This window comes from Lethenteron reissneri, chromosome 32 (assembly GCF_015708825.2).
Source record: "Lethenteron reissneri isolate LAM-NWPU_2019-01 chromosome 32, ASM1570882v1, whole genome shotgun sequence".
NCBI classification, from domain to species: Eukaryota; Metazoa; Chordata; class Hyperoartia; order Petromyzontiformes; family Petromyzontidae; genus Lethenteron; species Lethenteron reissneri.
This window is the reverse complement of record NC_083810.1, coordinates 10,712,967-10,730,799: the sequence shown is the minus strand read 5'-3', so window position 1 is coordinate 10,730,799 and position 17,833 is coordinate 10,712,967. Positions and strand designations below refer to the sequence as shown.

Genomic DNA, 17,833 nt, shown 5'->3' with positions numbered 1-17,833 from the left:
CCGAGGCAAGGGAATGGGGGATGTGAGAGGCGTTGCACAAGCCGGAGGTCCTGCAGAGTTGAGATGTTGCCAAGAGAAAAACGGGAGGCTCAGAATCGATAACACCTCCAAGGTTTCCGCACAACGTTTTCGACGAAAGCACTGGCCCACAATCTTTTGGGTCTGGCGACCTGCTGCTGTGAACACCACTGGTCTCCACCCACACACGCCCACCCAGCCACACATAGTCGTCCCTGTGAGTGCACATGAGTTGATTGAACTTATCGGTGGACATATCCTACTGAAAGGCCTGCTTACTTTTCTCATCTATCCCAATATGAAACATCACCCGCATGTTCGCTCTCCCAGCTTAAAAGTAAACACCGCACCGTTCTTGGACTGCAGTGGGTCGCGTCCTGACCTCAAACTTAGAACCTCAATTCCACGCAGGATTTGGCAATCTGCGCGAGCCCTGTTGAGACTGACGTCCGCGCTCGAAAAATGCGTTTCATTAATTCCCAAAGCTTCCGTTGAGCTCTCATTCCAAAGGTTCACCTGGGCACACTTAGGGCTGGCAGACCGAAGACCTAATTTCTCACAGCTGCCGTACAATGCCGTGTTTGTTTTACGCTTGATGAATATTTTAACAATGCGATCTGCCTCTGCGAGTGTGCGCGGGTGTGTGGTGTGTATGCGATCTGCGGTATTTTATTCTTTCGCGAGGCGTATTTGTGGTTGGGTTTTGGGGTCGTGCAAGGGTCAACCCCCGAGGTGGCCAGTTCGTTGATCTCCCTGCGTGGCAGTTGAAAGAACAAGGCGATTTTATTCAAAAATTTCCCCCGCCTCACCGCCTTTGTCCACCCAGCACAATACATGGATGCACCACAGTCAGTCAGGCAGCAGGTCGTGTATGGTGCGGTAAAGTGTGGCCACTGCCCACCCCTTCCAAGATGTCTGACCACCATGGGAGAGTAGGGACAAGTGTAGCCTCTCTTAGAGAGGCACCTCGAGGGGTTACCTCTGCCAGAAAGTCGCGTGAGCAAGCTATTGTAGAAGGGAAATAATAAAATAGTAAAAATAAAACATAATAAAATAATTCTCACGACGTTTCTTCACCTGAGGACGGCTGCTTGCGTTGTAGCCGAAACGTCGTGAGAATTATTTTATTATGTTTTATTTTTATTATTTCCCTTCTACGTGACTTTACCGAATAAACCAAGAAGATGAATCCCTGCAGTCACGAAAGCTTTAAATCGAAATTTAAGCTATTGTAGCTTTACCACCGACACCTTTTTGCAAAGATCCATATTTTCTCTCATCGTATTCGGCACCCGGGTATCCTAACCTGTAAAACTAAACTTTTTACTTTACCAGGTAAGGCCCACTGAGCTATACAGCTCTTTTTCAGAAGCGACCTGGCCACAAATGATAGCTCAATGAAGTGGCTTATCATGGGGAAATTTATAGCAGCCAAATACTCTAAGTGCATGATTCTAAATGTGCAGGGAAAAACAGGCAGGAGCCAGAGAAAAGTCCACGAGACCACGGGGAGAACGTACAAACTCCATTGAAACAAGTGTCAGGATTGGGATCGAACCACCGACCTCCTGTATACCAGGCGAGGTAGTTGACATCTCGCCACCGCGACCCACCGAGAGGTTTGGCGTATTCTCTGTCCAGGGCGCTCGCACAGTTAAATGCACGTCGTCATTGCGGTTTCAGTAAAGCGTCGAAAGATTTAAGGGGGGTGGTGGGGGGGGCTAAAAACATCCAAAAGATCGCCACCCGGCAGCGAGAACTGGGACTTGTTTGGGTTTTTTTTTCTTTCCCCGCACCTGCAAATTCGGCTTCTTGCGAATTTTCTTGGCGACTCTTCGCTTCTCGAGGCATTTTCCGGTTTTGAGTTGCACTGCGCCTTGATTTACAATGCATGATTTCTTCCGCACGCTTCCCCCCCCACCACCACCCCTCCCTCCCTCTCCAAATGATTTTGCCCCGACGAGCATCCTTTTGTGTGCTGAAGACGACGGTAATCGGCATGTTTTAGTCGTCTGGCCGAGAGATGCGTCCTGCTTGGACGCGCTTCGCTCGGCGCTTCGCTCGGCGAGCTCCGCTCGGTGCTGCCCAAGTCTACGCAGAGCGGGAGGCGGGGGCGGGGGGGCACTCCTTTGGAAGAGATTTCCCAGAAAAGCGTAATCTCTTGGCAACACATCAAAGGCCATTTTTTATGGGTTCATTGCACTTACTCTGTCATTTCCCCAGATTTATAATGAATTGGCTAAGTTATTCGTGTTCCTTTAGATAGCTATGGCCGGGGCTTTGCTTGCTTGCTTTTTGTTTAGTTAGACGTACAAAAAATAATACGCGTGGCGATGGTCTGAGAAGTCTGGTTTGCGCCGCCGCATCTGGAAGCCGTCTCGGGATTTACGGCCACACGTGTCTCGGAATGCGGCGCACACGGTCGGCGCTTATTTTTGTTTCTTTGTCTCTTCTGTCACTCATCCCTGCCCCCCCCCCATTCTCCTTCCACCCACCCGTGCCCCCCCCCCCACCACCACCTCCTTGCCACCTTGCCTCTCCTCCCCGGATGACGACAGATCGCCTGCCTGCAGGACTTCTTCGGAGATGACGACGTTTTCATTGCCTGCGGGCCGGAGAAATTCCGCTACGCTCAAGATGACTTCATCCTGGATAGAGAAGGTACTGTGGGATCCATCACGATGGGGCCCATCACGATAGAGTAAGTTCCGTGGGGCCCATCGCGATAAAAGTAGTTTGAGGCCCATCACGAGGTTGTTAATTCTAGCAATCTGCTATGATGATGGGAACTGCAGGATAAACTACAGCTGCTTGGCTGTCGGTGTGTGGCTGGGTGACGCAGTTTAACACGTCGGCTTTCGCAACCAATGTCATCCATAATACAGGTTTTTTGGGGGTTAGATCGCGTAAATATAAATGCGTCATTAAACCCGCCACCACCCGACACAGCCAATTAGTAAGGTTTGTCACGTGAACAAAACATGCCAATTCGTTAGTGATAGAGTACACCAGTGTGTTGGAGAGTTTCACCAGTAATTACAACTGACATCATCAGGCGGCAGCCAGATGATGCCGGTTGCGTCGGGTGGTGGTGGGTTTAACGACACATTTATATTCACGCGATCACACCTAAACAAAAACAGTATTATGGGTGATGCAGATTGGTGGCTTATGACAGTGATCGCAACAAATCGCATGACTTTGGTCAATCTGCTGCTGGACGAAAGCCTCCACACACGATAGATGTCATGGGGTTGTTTGGCTACACTTGACCACGCTGGTCGGTGTGGGTTGGTGAAGGGACGAGGGGGCCCAGGACGGTTTCTGATATCACACCCACCACTGATGCCAGCCGTGGCCAAGGGTCTGTTCTTCCTCTTGGTGGTGTAGCGGGAGGTCTGTTCTTCCACGAGGAAGAACAGACCTCCCAGTTGATTTGATGTTTTAATATTGCCTATTACATTGTTTGTTTTGACTTGCTGGCCCGCGCCCCTCCCGGACATTTGTGAAATCTGAGCTTCATAGCTCATCGGATTTCGCCAGGATAAATTTTGACTTAAAACTTTCGTGACTGCAGAAAATCATATTCTTGGTTCTCTCTTTCGCCTGATGAGGACCGCTTGTGTTGCGATCGAAACGTCGTGGGTTTTTTGCTTTTATTATTTTCAATTTATTTTTATTTTATTTTAATATTTTTTTATTGTGGGTTTTCTGCTTTTATTATTTTCAATGTATTATTTTAATTTTATTATTTAAATTTTTTATTTAACTTTATTGCATTTTTTTTTTACGTGACATAACCGAAAGAAACAATTATATGTTCTGCAGAATAGACAAATATTCCGATCCTGATTGAACTCAGTTCGCTGGCTTTGCAGCGCACTCCAACGCTGCGCCCTGGTTTACAACAGCGGGCTCCGTGCCCTTTCTGGTCGCTTAGGCTTGCCGGACGTCGTAGGCGGAGTGCTGCAACGCGGCTGAGAGGGTTGGCAGTGCTGAGTGCAACCCACTCGTAAGTAGTGGTGGGGTTTTCTCTGGGATCCTGGGATCTCTGGCTTCCTTCCGTAGGAAGCGAAACCCTTGTTAATGGAATTGGCCCAAAACGTTATAACAATAGTGAGGTTGCCTGGGTAGCAGATTGATCATAAAAATTTCACAAACCCCAGCTATAGCGTGCGGCATTTTAATAGTCTCCAACAGCAGCGTAACGGTAATAGTTTACGATCATATTAATTTGATGGAATTCCTAAATAAAAGTACAGTCGTGCAGTCAGAGCAGAGCAATGTACATAATGGCATCCGGTCGGTATTGATGAAGCGAATCATTAGAACAATATTTATATGTCTTGTATTTACACACGGACACAATATTTATACGTATTGTATTTACACATGGACACAAGGTGCCATTTCACCCACGGAGGTAGGAGTGAGCATAATTCATTCTGCCCGCCATCCCTCAGAAAGCTCCATAAAGATTTTTTTTTCAGAAAATGAAACGAATTCTATAAACACAGGAACAACGTAAAATTTTCCCCCTCCACCTTTGATTTCTGGAGTTTATTTTGGTTATGGTGCACAGAGCCCAGATTTACAGCCGGGCAGGCTGGCCAGCCAAGCCTGTGTGTTTGTTACGTTTTCAGGGGGCCGATCATGTGTGTGTGCGAGCATGTGTGTGTGTGCGCGAGTGTGTGTGTGTGCGCTAGCTTGTGTGTGTGTGTGCGCCAGTGTGTGTGTGCGCGAGTGTGCGTGTGCGAGCGTTTGTGTGCGCACTAGCTTGTGTGTGTGCGCGAGTGTGTGTGTGCGAGCATGTGTGTGTGCGTGCGAGCGTACGTGTGTCTGTGCGCGAGCGTGTGTGTGCGCGAGTGTGTGTGTGCGAGCGTTTGTGTGCATGCGAGTGTACGTGTGTGCGTGCGCAAGTGTGTGTGTGTGTGCGAGCGTGTGTGTGCGAGCGTGTGTGTGCGAGCGTGTGTGTGCGCGCGAGTGTGTTTACGTGGGAGTAGGGGGGGGTCTGCACAAAAGGGGCCTCTCAGTCGCTGCACCTAATTGGCAGGACAGCAAGGGCAGGTGCGTTCGCCACACAGTTAAAGAAAAACCCAGACGCAGAAACCGCAGTGTCCCTGCGCCGTGCCTTCGCCAGCGGGACCCCACGCTCCCTTGGCCGCCAGAAATGTTCACCAACGCTTCGGGTCGTAGCTTGCAAATCGTCTTTTTTTGTTGTCGAAATTCTTCTTCTAAATGTGTGTGTTTTCACTTGTAATCCAGAGGTCGACAGTTTGATTTGATCTCCCGGCTTGGCATTTGCTTAAATCCACCACCCCAGGCAACCTTCTGTGCACCCGGCAAATCAAATGTTAAAGAACCGACCAAATTTCCCTCGTAGAGAGGCTCTCTGGAACTCCGTCTGGTGGCAGCATCTTTCTACCAGCGGCGGTGTGAGCAAGAAGTTGCAGGGCTGCAACTTTACCCTTCAAACGAATTCAGCTAAATTAGGTCGGGCGACTTCGCTGCCTCCATTTGGCTGGGATCGCTAACACGGTGGCCTTTTGACCCCGGCAGTCATGGCTGGAGGGGGTTGTCTCCCAGCAGTAGATGATTTCTCTCTCATTAAACCACAGCATGCGACCAACCCCCCTCCCGCCCCCCACTCTTGCCGCCCCCCACCGTCTCGGGTGCAGGGTTCAAACGTTCAAACCGTGAGCGAGCAAAACCGAAATGTCTCGCCGCCCGTACGCTGCGAGCAACGTGCGCGACTTAACGAGACTTGTACACATTACACGATGGGCACGCTGCGTTACTTCATAGTACTGCATTACGGCGGCGTGAAATACTTAAGTTCATGAACTGATTCGCATGAAGATTATTTTAATGGTGTTATGAGAATGATGACATTTTTAACCGTGGTCAGGAATTAAACGCTGGCTCTTTTGGTGATAGCTTCGTAGGCTAACCACTGCACCACTGCTCCTTCCTGCAGTGGATTATGGGTAAAACTATAAACAGATCATTTCTCCAGTGAATATTGAATTTTGAAACAATATTGCCGTTTGCAGTCATTGGTTGGAATCAATCAATGACCTGCTTTTGTGGGTCACATGAGCCACTCACACTGACATGGCTGATAAATCTCGTACAAGCACCGTCTTCTAGCCGTGCAATCAGAGGGTCTCAGCTCCTGACGAAGGACAGATGATAAGGCCCCTGTCCGAATCCTGTAGAGCAACTTGAATCGTCTTTTCCCAACTCCGGCCGGCGTTTCCCACTGCCGAGGCGCCTTGCAGTGCTGTTTATTATCACGAGCTTGACTTAGCTGATGAGAGACACGTGGTCAAAACCTGCCCAGAGTTTCCCTGCCGAAACAAATGCCGCCGGATAGCGTAAGCCTGGAAGTGCCATAAGCTGATGGGCTAAAAAACATATTTAGGGCTTTAATGGGGGATTTTGATTTAATTCCACTCCGTTGTATCCTCTAATCCGGCAGCTCTACGTGATCGGCGCTCCGAAGAGATGGGAGATCCGGTTGGTGCGAGCCCAGGCCGGATCGTTGTGCCGGGGCTTTTGTTGGCAATGTTGTGCAAGAGGTCCCGCGCAAGAGAGGCGCACCGTTGGTGCTGTGAATCCGGGTCCGGAGCGGTTGGCTCACTGCGCAACTTGGTCACTAGCAACTTGGTCACTCGCAACTTGGTCACTCGCAAACTGAATCCATTGTCGACGGGCGTCTCTGCAACCGGTCGTGAGCAAATTGTGTGACCAGTTGCTTTTACGGTAGAGAGAAGAAACCCTCACCGCTGACGAGCGTCGATCTGCTCGGCGATTATTTAAGGATGCATTTCGTCACGCGCAGAATGAAGTAAAAACGTGCCATTTAATTTCATCGTCGCAGCGCGGCGTGGCTACCAGGCTCAGATGTGGACAAAAGCAGCCGCGGGGACGATGATCGAGATTCGCGGCCAATTTCGCGAGCGATTCGGTTAGGCGCAAGCAAGCCCGACGGCTCGCGCGAGGAGCCGGCGTAACTGCTCGGGATGTCCCGGCTCGTGTTTCAGCAGACTGCCGCGGCCTCAAATCGACCGCCGGGAAGGGGGGACCACCGTCTGTGCCTCGCCGCAGCGGAGCCAAGAGCCCGTCCATCCGGAGCAAGTCGCCTGGCGGATCAGGTGCGCTGTCTCTCTCTCTCTCTCTCCGCTCGCACGTTCCCCCATGCCGGTTTTAAATGTTGCACACTCGAAATGAAGGACGTGGGCAGGTGCTCCAAATCGAGGGCAAGCACATTTATTATTTGTGGTTAATATTAATCTCGTGAAGAACAGCACCGTCACTCTGTAAAATGCAACAGCGCGTGTTACACGCAGCAATTCTTCCGAGTCGCCATTGACCACGTGGCTTGTTTACACGTGCGGTTATTCATTAACCCTGCCAGCCACCTACAGGCCCGACTCAGTCATGACATGCTGCTGTACACACATGCTGCTGTACACACATGCTGCTGTACACACATGCATTGATGCACTGCACATGACATCAGGACTTTCACAGAACCACACTTTACTCCCTTGCTGCACAAGGATATAATTAAAAGAGTGATCCATTCCTAATGTGCCACATAAAGCAACGCGCTATTTCGTGTTACACTGTGCGGCCAATAAATAAGTGAGCGTGAAGAGAGAGAGGGGGATCTGGCACCGTCGGTTGGGAGAGGACGATGGAAGTTTTGGAGGTTTTCTTTTTTCGTCTGAGTGGCCCCCAAGAGAGGACTGTGTTTTGAAGTGGAACTTCGAGGGGTAAAGGTAGTGTTGTAGTTGCACGTGCGGTTTGCATCATCTTCATGTCTGAAACACGTGGCAGTACATGTAAGTATAATAATAGGGTTTTCCCCCTTTTTTCTGGCAACAAAACTGAAACCTTTCTACAAGGAATCATGTCTGAGCCTCGTCTCAATTATCAGAGTATGTTTTTTTGTTTGCACACATGATTCCTTGTAAAACGGTTTCAGTTTTGTTGCCAGAACAAAGGGGAAAACCCCTATTATTATATTGTGGTACTGGCAAAAGAGGTCTAATGATGTAGATGCTTACCCCGAGCCCTCATTACTTTGATACTGCGTTGTTTTTGCGCTGTACGCCTTTTGGCGTCCTCTGGTCTAGCACCAATTGAGACGAGGCTCAAAAGAAAGCCGTCTCTGGTGTGGACCAATCAGTTTCAAGGACAATGCATATATTATCAGTGTCTTTTTTGTTTGCATTTTGACCACAAGAATTGTGGTTAATGCAGACATGATTCCTTGTAAAAAAGGTGTCAGTTATGTTGCCAGAACAAAGGGGGAAAACCCTATTAATATATTTTGGTACTGGCAAAGGAGGTCGAATGATGCATGTAAGTATGTCGAACTTATTTCGCACCGTACGTAGCCAACCATGCTAATTGGAGGTGCGGGGGACGTACTACCCATGTTTTGCACACATGCCAGGACATATTCAGTCAGATATGAACCTAATTGTGTGACGTGGGTAGGTGTCTTTCTCCCAGTGTTATTCCTCCTGTGTATTTGGCATCATCGCACTAGAGAACCAAGATTCCATTTGGAACTCTCGCGGAGCAGTGAGTCGCCCCATGTTAAACAAGCAGCCCTTGTAAGAAGATATAACAGAACTGCTGTTGAAACTACCCAGCTCTTGAGCTTCTGATTAGCTGCGAAAGAAGTTCAACATGCATATTCATCGATCATATCGCTTGAGAAGCAGTGGTTATTCGTTCTAAGCATTTGCTCAATTTCTCCTCTACAGAGGCATTTCCATTCCTCGCTACATTGACAAAATCATTAATTCTTGAATCTCATTGCGACGGTTCATCAAAGCAACTCCGGGGTAGAGGCGGGAGGATATCTATCATTGCACCCTCAACATAAACCACCGCGTTGTTATTAGTATTTAATAATAATATTACAATGTTGAGCGGTCCATCATGAGCAACCGAACCTCGCCTTTGAAATGGACCAGCGACTTGCACAGCAGCAGGGCTGAATCATCACGTCCTCCAGACGATCAAATATCAGAAAGGAATGGCGGGGTACGGTGCTTGTGGGAGAATGGTGGCGGCGGCGGTGGTGGTGGCGGCGGCGGCGGCGGTGATCGGGGTATAAGACCGCATGGAGAGAAGTCGGGTTGTGTGTGCTGGGGGGGGGGAGGTGGGGGGGGTTGTGTCAGACGAGGAGGAGGAGGGAGAGGTCATAACGGGGGCCCAGAAACCGAGCCAGACAGCTGTGCGCCACGCGCGGCGTTAAATGGGTCGGAAAACAATAGGGGATGACTCCAGGTGGTCGCGTAATGCTCCGCGAAGGAGAGAGAGGGGTGTGGAGTGGGGGGAGATTGAGGAGAGAGAATATCGGACGGACGCGGTGATCGGCGGGGAATAAATGGAAGGAGAAAATCCTGGGGGGGGGGGGGGGGGGCGGTGGTTGTGGGAGCTGCGGCCGCATCGGGGCGGCTCGGAGCCCACGTAGCCCCATCGCGATCGCCGGCCCCCCTCGATTTATATGAACGCCTCCTCTCTTCGAAGTTAAATCCCTCGCACGCTTTACCTTTCAACTTGCGAATGCACGAAGCCGTCAAACGCGGTGCTATTAATCTCGTCACGCGTTTTACGCGCTTTCGTTTTACATTCTTGACATTTAATCTTTGGCTTGCATGATGTCCCTTTTTATATTTATTTATTCATTTCTCCGGGCGTTTTTTTTTTGTTACATCAAATCGGTCGCGTCTCTTTTACGTTCATTCTTGCCTCCGTGCGAAACCTCATTTCTGCAATTTTGATCAAACGCGTACAACAACAAAAAATGTGCGCGTTAGATTCTCACAGAAAGAAAATTATTCCTGTGATTTATTCTGGTCGTAGTCGGCGTCCCCGCGTCGCCGTGAAGCTGCAGGTGCCTCTGCAGAGGCCTACGCCGTCCAGACAAGAAAACACACCCATTCCCAGCTGGGACCAGCGCACAACAGCCCCACGCGGTCCATTTACCCGATGAACGGAGGGCAGTGAGCACAGGGCGGGAGGTGTCCCTGGACACCCAAAACAATTTTCGACGTTGCCAAAAGAAGGATAGCGTCAACATCTTGGACGAGAACCACGGTCAATTTCGAGTCTGCTACTTTTCTCCCCTTTCGACTGTGCTCGTTGACAGAATCTTGAATTTCGATTTAAAGCTTTCGTGACTGCAGGGATTCATCTTCTTGGTTCTTCCGGTAAAGTCACATAGAAGGGTAATATTATTTTATTATTTCCCTTCTTTCGGTAAAGTCACGTAGAAGGGAAGTATTACTTTATTATTTCCCTTCTACGTGACTTTACCGAAAGAACCAAGAAGAATCTTGAATCACAGATGTGGCGTGCAATCGTCCCTCAGCTCGGTACCGCGTGAGCAGCCAGCAGTTGCATGCGTGTAATGCATGACTATAGAACCAAGAAACTCCTCTTGGTAACCAAGCACATCAATGCATGTATTCTGATTCGTTCTGTTTTTTCTCTTAGAGTGAACGGAGTCTGCGTGCGCTACGAACGATAAATTACTATTTATAATCTAATGCGTCACTGCTGGGAACCGTTCACGCGCAGGCCACCACCGCCAACTTCCAAAATGCGTCTGCCACTGGCACCGAGTGAAACGATCCACACCGCTTCCCCATACCCCCCCCCCTCCCTCCTCCCCAAAGCCGACGCTTCGTGCGATGAAAATAATGACGGTGGTGGTGACGATTCGCAGACACGGAATCTAAACTGCGGTCGACAAGGACATAAATAATTATTTGTTCAGAGTCGCCGATGCGTGGGTGCTGAAAGCTGCCCTGCCCGCCGATCCCCTGGATCTGTTTTCATTAAGTGGCACTGTCGCGCGTCAACTCTGCTCCGCTGCCTTGCGGCGGACGCGCGCGCGGACGGGCGCTGTCTCCGGTATTTAAAATTGCATTTCGCCACCGCCCACTCATTTGCTTCTATTAGAGGCAGCAACACTCGTAATTAGCGCCGTCGTGGAAGGAAGGGGAACAGGAACGAGGGGAGCGGCGAGAGGGGGGGGGGGTCAGAAGACCTCGTCTGTAATGGAACCTAATAATCTTAACCACCCCTCCTAGGCCCGATTAATTTAGAATTTTGATTTTACTTACGCAACGCACGTACTGAATTAGCGAGTGTAAGCATCGATCTTTTTTTTTCGATGTGTGTATTTTATACAATCGGCCAGCCACCAGAGGCCACTACGTGCACCAGTGTTTAAAAAATAGATATATCGTCGAAACAGTTTGCGACCCTGAATCACGACGATTCGTCGCATCGCGAAGGGGGCCGTTCGTTCCGCCCCTACTGTCAATCTTCACCCACTCTCCCTTACCAACCACATCCCCACCCCCGTCCCATGTCCACCCCGTGGTATTCCCCATCCGCTGCAAGCCTCCGTATCCTGCCTTTTGCGATGCAGCTCATCTGCATTGCAAAATGCAGTGGGACGGGGATATGGAGGGGAATTAAACGGAGGCAGAGAGCGGTTAAATTTGACTTTAAACTTTCGTGACTGCAGGAATTCATATTCTTGGTTCTTTCGGTAAAGTAACGTAGATAGAAAACAAACAACAAATCTACAATAAAAATAAAAAAATAAAAAAATAAAAAATAAATAAATAAATATTTCTATTTCTAATTTTTATTTTACCTAAAGAACCAAGGCAGAGAGGCGTAAAAATATAAATTGCTTACGTTGGGACAAGCAGCGACCCACAGACGCACAGCGGGTTTCTGGGAGGCTCAACCAGGACTCATGTTTGAGCTGGCAGCCCCTTCCCAGCGCCAGTCGAGTCACAGGGAGGTCCACCGACGACCACAGGCCACCATCCTAACAACCCCACAGGAAGCTTGTTGGCTGCGTAACAATGTTCGGCGACGCGTTGATCATTTCCAGAAGCGAGAGAAGAATGTGGGGGGTTCCCCGTCCCAGCCGCCGTTGCCTCTCGCACGTGGTCCTGACTTGCGCTCCCATGCCGTGTGTCGCCCGCGTGTGTCACCCGCGTGTCACCCGAAAATCGCCCGCGTGTCGCCCTCGTGTGCAGTGAACGGCGGCAGCGGCAGCCAGCTGTCGACGCCGCGCTCGGCCCCGTCTCCCAGCTCCCCCTCCAGCCCGTCCAGCCTCCGGCGCAACAAGGTCAGAGCACCCGACCCCCGACCCCCCCCTCACCCTCAAGCCCCACCCTCGCATCGTAAGGTGTCCTCGCAGAAGGAATAAACCGCTGTAGTTGGCTGGAGTTGGCACAGTTGAAAGGTCAAAAGCCACGGTGGATTCCGCCTCAAACGAGAGCGGGGCCTTGCTCATTCTTATGGTGGGGGAGCTTGGGCAGACACGTCACTCGGAGCAATGATGGCAAATGGTCAAGAATCATGACGGAGTGGCAGCAAAGGAATGGAACGCGTCTGGGAGCACGTCCATCCGAGGAGATGGGTGCAAGGTGGCTTTATTGCATCAAAGAATTGAGAGATTGTCGCGGGTTGCGGAGGCTTTCATCCAAGTGGTGGATTGGCCATGGCAAATGATGATGGTGGGGGGATGAGTCAGCCACTGCAGACTTCCCTTAATATGGTATTAGTTGTATTCACCCCCAACAAGATGGAGGGCTAATTTAACACCTGACCAAGACTTGAACTTGTGACCTAATTGTGAGCAGCCATGCTTTAACCACCGTGCCACCTGGCGGGTCGGACCAGCCCTTCATTCATCACCGTGTAAGGAGGTCACGTTGAGAAAATAAATCTGTGAAACGATAAAAGTGATGCACGTGGTAGATACAAAGGGAAGGTGGTGGAGCAAATATTCCGAGTAAATCAAACGAGCGGAAATTCGCTGCGAACCCTCTCGGCTCTTGTTCCTCGCGGGATACGTCGGCAGTCGTCGCGCCAAATACTCATTCTGCACCGTGAACCCCCGTGGAGGAGGTATGCATGCACTGTACGCGGAGGCGTGCAGGAAAAATACGAACACGTGCCAGCGAGGCTGTAAGTCTCTCGCTTCAACATCTGGCAGCCGCAGAGCAACTGGGCTCTCGAGCCTGGTCTGCACGGGACGAAATTATTGTCAAGAGTTTTTTTTGATCGCACATATTTAATCGTGGCCGGTGGCACGGCCTAGCGGAAGCGCGCTCGCCGATCGTTGGGCCCATGCCTGCGTTGAACCTTTGGTCCATGGGAGGGAATCATTCTGTGAATCCTTGAGCCGGTGCGGACTGTCACCCTCGTTCAAAGTGAGCAAAGATTTACCCCGTGGAGTTGGCCAAACATCCCAACATAGGGCCACGGAGTTTGGGAAATTGTTCCGCGCCGGTTGTGGCTACCCCCTTCCCGCTTGCCTGTGGCTACCCATGACTCCGTGTGAAAACTGTGCTCGTTACAATTTCTACAGCAGCGTTTTGAGATGCAATTTGAGTAAGTGACGATGCTATATGAAGTATAAAAAATATTATCGGTGCCGAGATATTTACTTCCTCACCTGGTATCCAGGAGGTTGTGGGTTCCAATCCCGACCCTGAGCTATCATTAGTGGCCAGACAGCTTCGGAAAAATAGCTGTATAGCTCAGTGCGCCATACCTGGAAAAATCATGTCACACGGGTTGATACGCGGCGAAAGTTGGTAGCTCAAAGCGCGATATCACACGTACAAACTCGGCGGCACGTTACAAATTTCGCGCCCCTCTCGCATCACAACAATTGCATCGCCTGGCTTATTTGTCAGCGCCCTTTTCAATGAGGTGTCCTTTTTGTTTTTTTTGTTTGCAAGAGAATTGGGAGCACGCAAACTTAGGCGTGCCGTTAGAACGACGTCCCCGACTCTGCGAACGGAGGCGGAGGAGGAGGAGAACCGTCTCGCTCACTCGCACGCCCCGCGCCCTCGTTGCACCGCGGGCGTCCCCTCTGCCCGTGTGGTTTGGGCTGCTCGTAAACCCAGCCTGTCGGGCCCCCCGCGTCCGATCGCACGCCGCTTTATTTGGCCATTGGCGTTTTTAATTGCGCGCGCAACAAAAGAGCCGATTTGGTGAGTGTCAACGCACGTGGACAGACGACCCACAGACGGCACGCTTGAGACTGAGATGTGCCAAAGAGCACGCGCCAAACTCGTGCTCTCATGAGCGATCTGTGAACGCGGTGCGTAAATTGTCGTGATTTTGTCGACTGACTAAAGTAACAAAAAAAACTTTGTTAAGCAATTTTTTTTCGTCACCAATTAACAAACTTAACAAAGCTAGAACCGTCAATCACGCAATGCAAGAAGACTGCCCCCTGCACGAGCGATCCACGGGGCCATTTCCCCAACATCCACCAAGCCTCCGGAGAGGCCACTTGAGAGGCTGAATAACCTCGATAGCCACACAGATGCAGCGTAGCTAATTGTTGCTGTGTGTTCCTTTGTCCGCAGGATCTGTACCTGCCCCTGGCTCTGGATGAGAAGTGAGGCAGAGTTGGAACCACAAAACAAGAGCAGGGGCAGGAGAAGGAGGAGAGGGGCGATGGTTCAGACGGTGACGTTCATTTGGACTTTTGTGGCCGTTCAATTTGCTGGCCATAAACCACCGTGACCCGGGCCTGCTCATCTCATTTCTCATCGCATCATCCGTCCGTCCATTCCGTTACCCGTCGTGTACTTCGCCGTTAAAAAAAAAAAAACATTCATCATAATGAGAATAATAATAGTCTGCACATTCGCATATAACATAGATGTAATTCCGGTCGACGTTTATTTGGCTAGGAGCTGAAAAACGCAAGTCGTGCTTTCGTCAGCCTTTTCGGATATGAAACAACCACGAGACGGCTGTAATGTCAGTGATCTAAGTACAGAGTGAAAAGGATGTGCATTGTGTATCGATCGATGATTTTTTTTTGCTTTTTTAACGTAGATTTTATGATTTTGCGACATTTTTTAAAATGGGCACTCGCTTGATTTTATTTCTCCTTGCATAACTACAACTATATATATAGTTACACGTAACTGTATGTATGAACTGATGTTTGGCTTGCGATGATTCACCTGATTCCACTGCCATCACCAAAGCATTGTAAAGATGTGCAGAAGCAAGGTGTTGAACAGGGTGTCAGGGGTCAGCCATAAGAATTAAACTTGCTTTAAGTGTTGTGCTCACTCTCTCTGAAACTCACGTAACCCACCCGCCCCAGTCTCTCTGTCTCCCACACCTCCGTACACACGCACCACCTCTCCTAATAAGCGCCCGTGTCTTTCATGCCCAAGTTTGCTTTCCAACCGCAGTTGACGAAAACCCACTGCCGCTGAGTTGCCCAAGCCACATGGCGCTCTGCGCGTGTGACCTTGGGAAAACGCTGTTCGTTTGTGGATGAGCCCCTTAAAGTATTTCCCTTGAAAGATCAAATGCTACTTAAGTGCTGCCCATGTCACACCGGTGCACTCTGGGATTTTTTAATTTTAGATGAGAGCGGCCCTAAAGTTGTGTACGAGATTACGGCGGATCGACGTCTCTTCTCGAAATCTTTCCAGAAACAACGCAACTCTGGGCTCCTTCACGCGTCATGCGTTGGGATATTACGGTTTCCGACGAGGTGAAATTTAATCATGAACGTGTCGATTTTATAACGGTACACTTGCGTGGTGAGCTTAAAACTAACATCCTTTTATGCTTTAAATTTTCTAACGTTGAACATTTTTCTATTGTTTCTACTTTATTTAATGTCGTCCTTTGTACTTTTTTTTCTAAGGTGGGGGAAATAGAGATTATTTTGTATAAATATTAGCACCTTGACCATAGAGTGGATGATCGTCTCGAGTCAACGTCACAACTATGACTCTGCACATTTCTAGGCTGACATTGCTAATAAACGCTACTTTAACCACGGCAATCGGAGTAGTTGTAATAAAAACAGAACCACTTGGAATGGGACTTAGAACGCCCGAGCTAGATCATGTCACAGTTTTAACAGCTGCACGTTGTAATCCACTCGAAAGTTTCGTGCGGTGATTTTTAACGAACGTGGGCGCTGGGAAATTTAGAAAAAAAATATTGTACAGTCTGTTCTCCTGTAACGCGGTAGATGCGTTCCTGAAGAACAACGCGTTACGGGGAAAAAATAAAATCGCGTTATAATAAATAATATATAATATAGGGTAAAGCACAGTCCGCGATAACACGGTGAGATGCGTAACGCAGGCTGAACAAAGACCGAGGTGCGTGGGTAGCATCTAGAAGCATCCAGCAGTATCCCGATGCCTTGTGCGACGCTACGCCGAGGCAGCCGTACTACCGCTTGCTCCGACTCGCGCGACGTAGTTCCGTTCACTCGATCGCGCTATATCCAATTGGCGCTGTGAAAACGCTCGTGAATGGGAGAACAGACTGAATAGCGTTCGGGTGAATGGTGCACTCGCTCACCCTCCCCAAGCACAGTTATATCAGGAGCGACCGCCGGGCAACAGAGAGCCCAGAGACGATTTCTCTTCTTTTTTTCTTCAGTGCATTGGACAAAACCTCCCCTCCTCATTTCTCAGAATTGTAAAAGTGTCTCTACCCCCCTTCAAAGTCCTCCCACTTCCCCCCTTGCCCTCTCTTTTGTTTTTCCTTCGATTTAGTTTCTCTCTCTCTCTCCCTACAATGTTGGCTGGTGTTATTGCTCCTGCAGCCAGACGTGGGATTTGACTATTTTTTTGGTCAGGCTCTGCTTGGAATGTGCATGTGTGTGCAGGACGTGTTACTCTTGTGCAGTGTTTTTATTTCTTTTAAATGAAAAACTTGGTGGGGGGGGACGTTTTTTTATTTTATGATTTCCTTTGCCGTTTTTCATATGGGTAATTGTTTGTTTTTTCCCGCTTCCAGTATCTCGCTGTTAGTGTTAGGAATATTTAACATGATGGTAAATAAAGAAAGCCTTTCGTTGTATCACATTGTGGAGTGTTTTGTTACTTGAAAAAGGCTTAATCGGTGGTAAAAACGGTCATTCGGTGAACAATAATAAAACTCTAAGAGTTTAACAAATACAGGCAGAGACCTCGGTTAGCGATCAAGATGCCTTCCTGAAGAAACGAGCGCTAACCAAATCAGCGCTAAGAGGGTTCGTTATACCATTGTAGACCACATGGGGATGTGTTGCCGACAACGTTATTTCTTACATATCAACAATATATTATAGGCTCTATTGGAGTATCGATAAACACGCTAACAATACTGTACTGCTAATACTGAGTGGAGTATGAAGACCATTTTGTGTAAGGGTTCCCAGCTCCTCCTTCGCATGCACAGCCAATTCCTTGATTTCGAGTTTTGTATGTACGGATGTTGAACTTTTTTCACACCATACGTAGCCAACGATGTTAAGCAGAGGTGTGGGCGGAGGACAACGAAACACAAAAAGCAGTTTCTGCACAAATGAGTTCGTCAATCTAGTGGATGTTTTAAAAGTGCACAACACCGGTGGCTTCCTTATAATCGGAAGGGAAGAGCGTTCCAGACGGTCACAGAAGCGCAGCAGAAAGCGCCGCGCGATGCGGTGGCCGCTCTTTCAGATGCGCTTCAGCGGCCGTCTGGAACGCTCTTGCTTCCGATGTTCGGAAGCCCACGTGCCCACGCCGGCGACGTCGTGGCGAGGTGCACTCGTTGCATACCTGTGAACCCCTTATCAGTGCCCCCTACCTTATTACAGACCAATTCAGACCTCATTGGTCACCCCGTGCCCTTATAAATCTCAACGTCCATCCTACAACGTCCCATCACAAGGGAGAAACACAAACAGACAAAAATATAAAATTGTTTTTGTTGCCCGCATTGA

The 17,833-nt window shown here is 49.3% G+C and overlaps 1 protein-coding gene across 3 annotated transcripts in view; it reads left to right on the top strand.

Annotated features, from left to right (window-relative positions):
- LOC133350019 (neuronal migration protein doublecortin-like) overlaps nt 1-16,947 on the top strand; it is a 66,302-nt gene extending 49,355 nt beyond the window's left edge. For 2 of the 3 annotated variants that reach the window (XM_061563970.1, XM_061563971.1), the window contains exons 4-7: nt 2,577-2,679; nt 7,065-7,175; nt 12,111-12,202; nt 14,463-16,947. In XM_061563970.1, coding sequence (XP_061419954.1) covers nt 2,577-2,679; nt 7,065-7,175; nt 12,111-12,202; nt 14,463-14,498 — 342 coding nt within the window. In that variant the 3' untranslated portion in view covers nt 14,499-16,947. The remainder of the gene's footprint in view (nt 1-2,576; nt 2,680-7,064; nt 7,176-12,110; nt 12,203-14,462) is intronic. The other variant, XM_061563972.1, reaches the window with a different exon arrangement.
- Nucleotides 16,948-17,833: the final 886 nt, after the last annotated feature.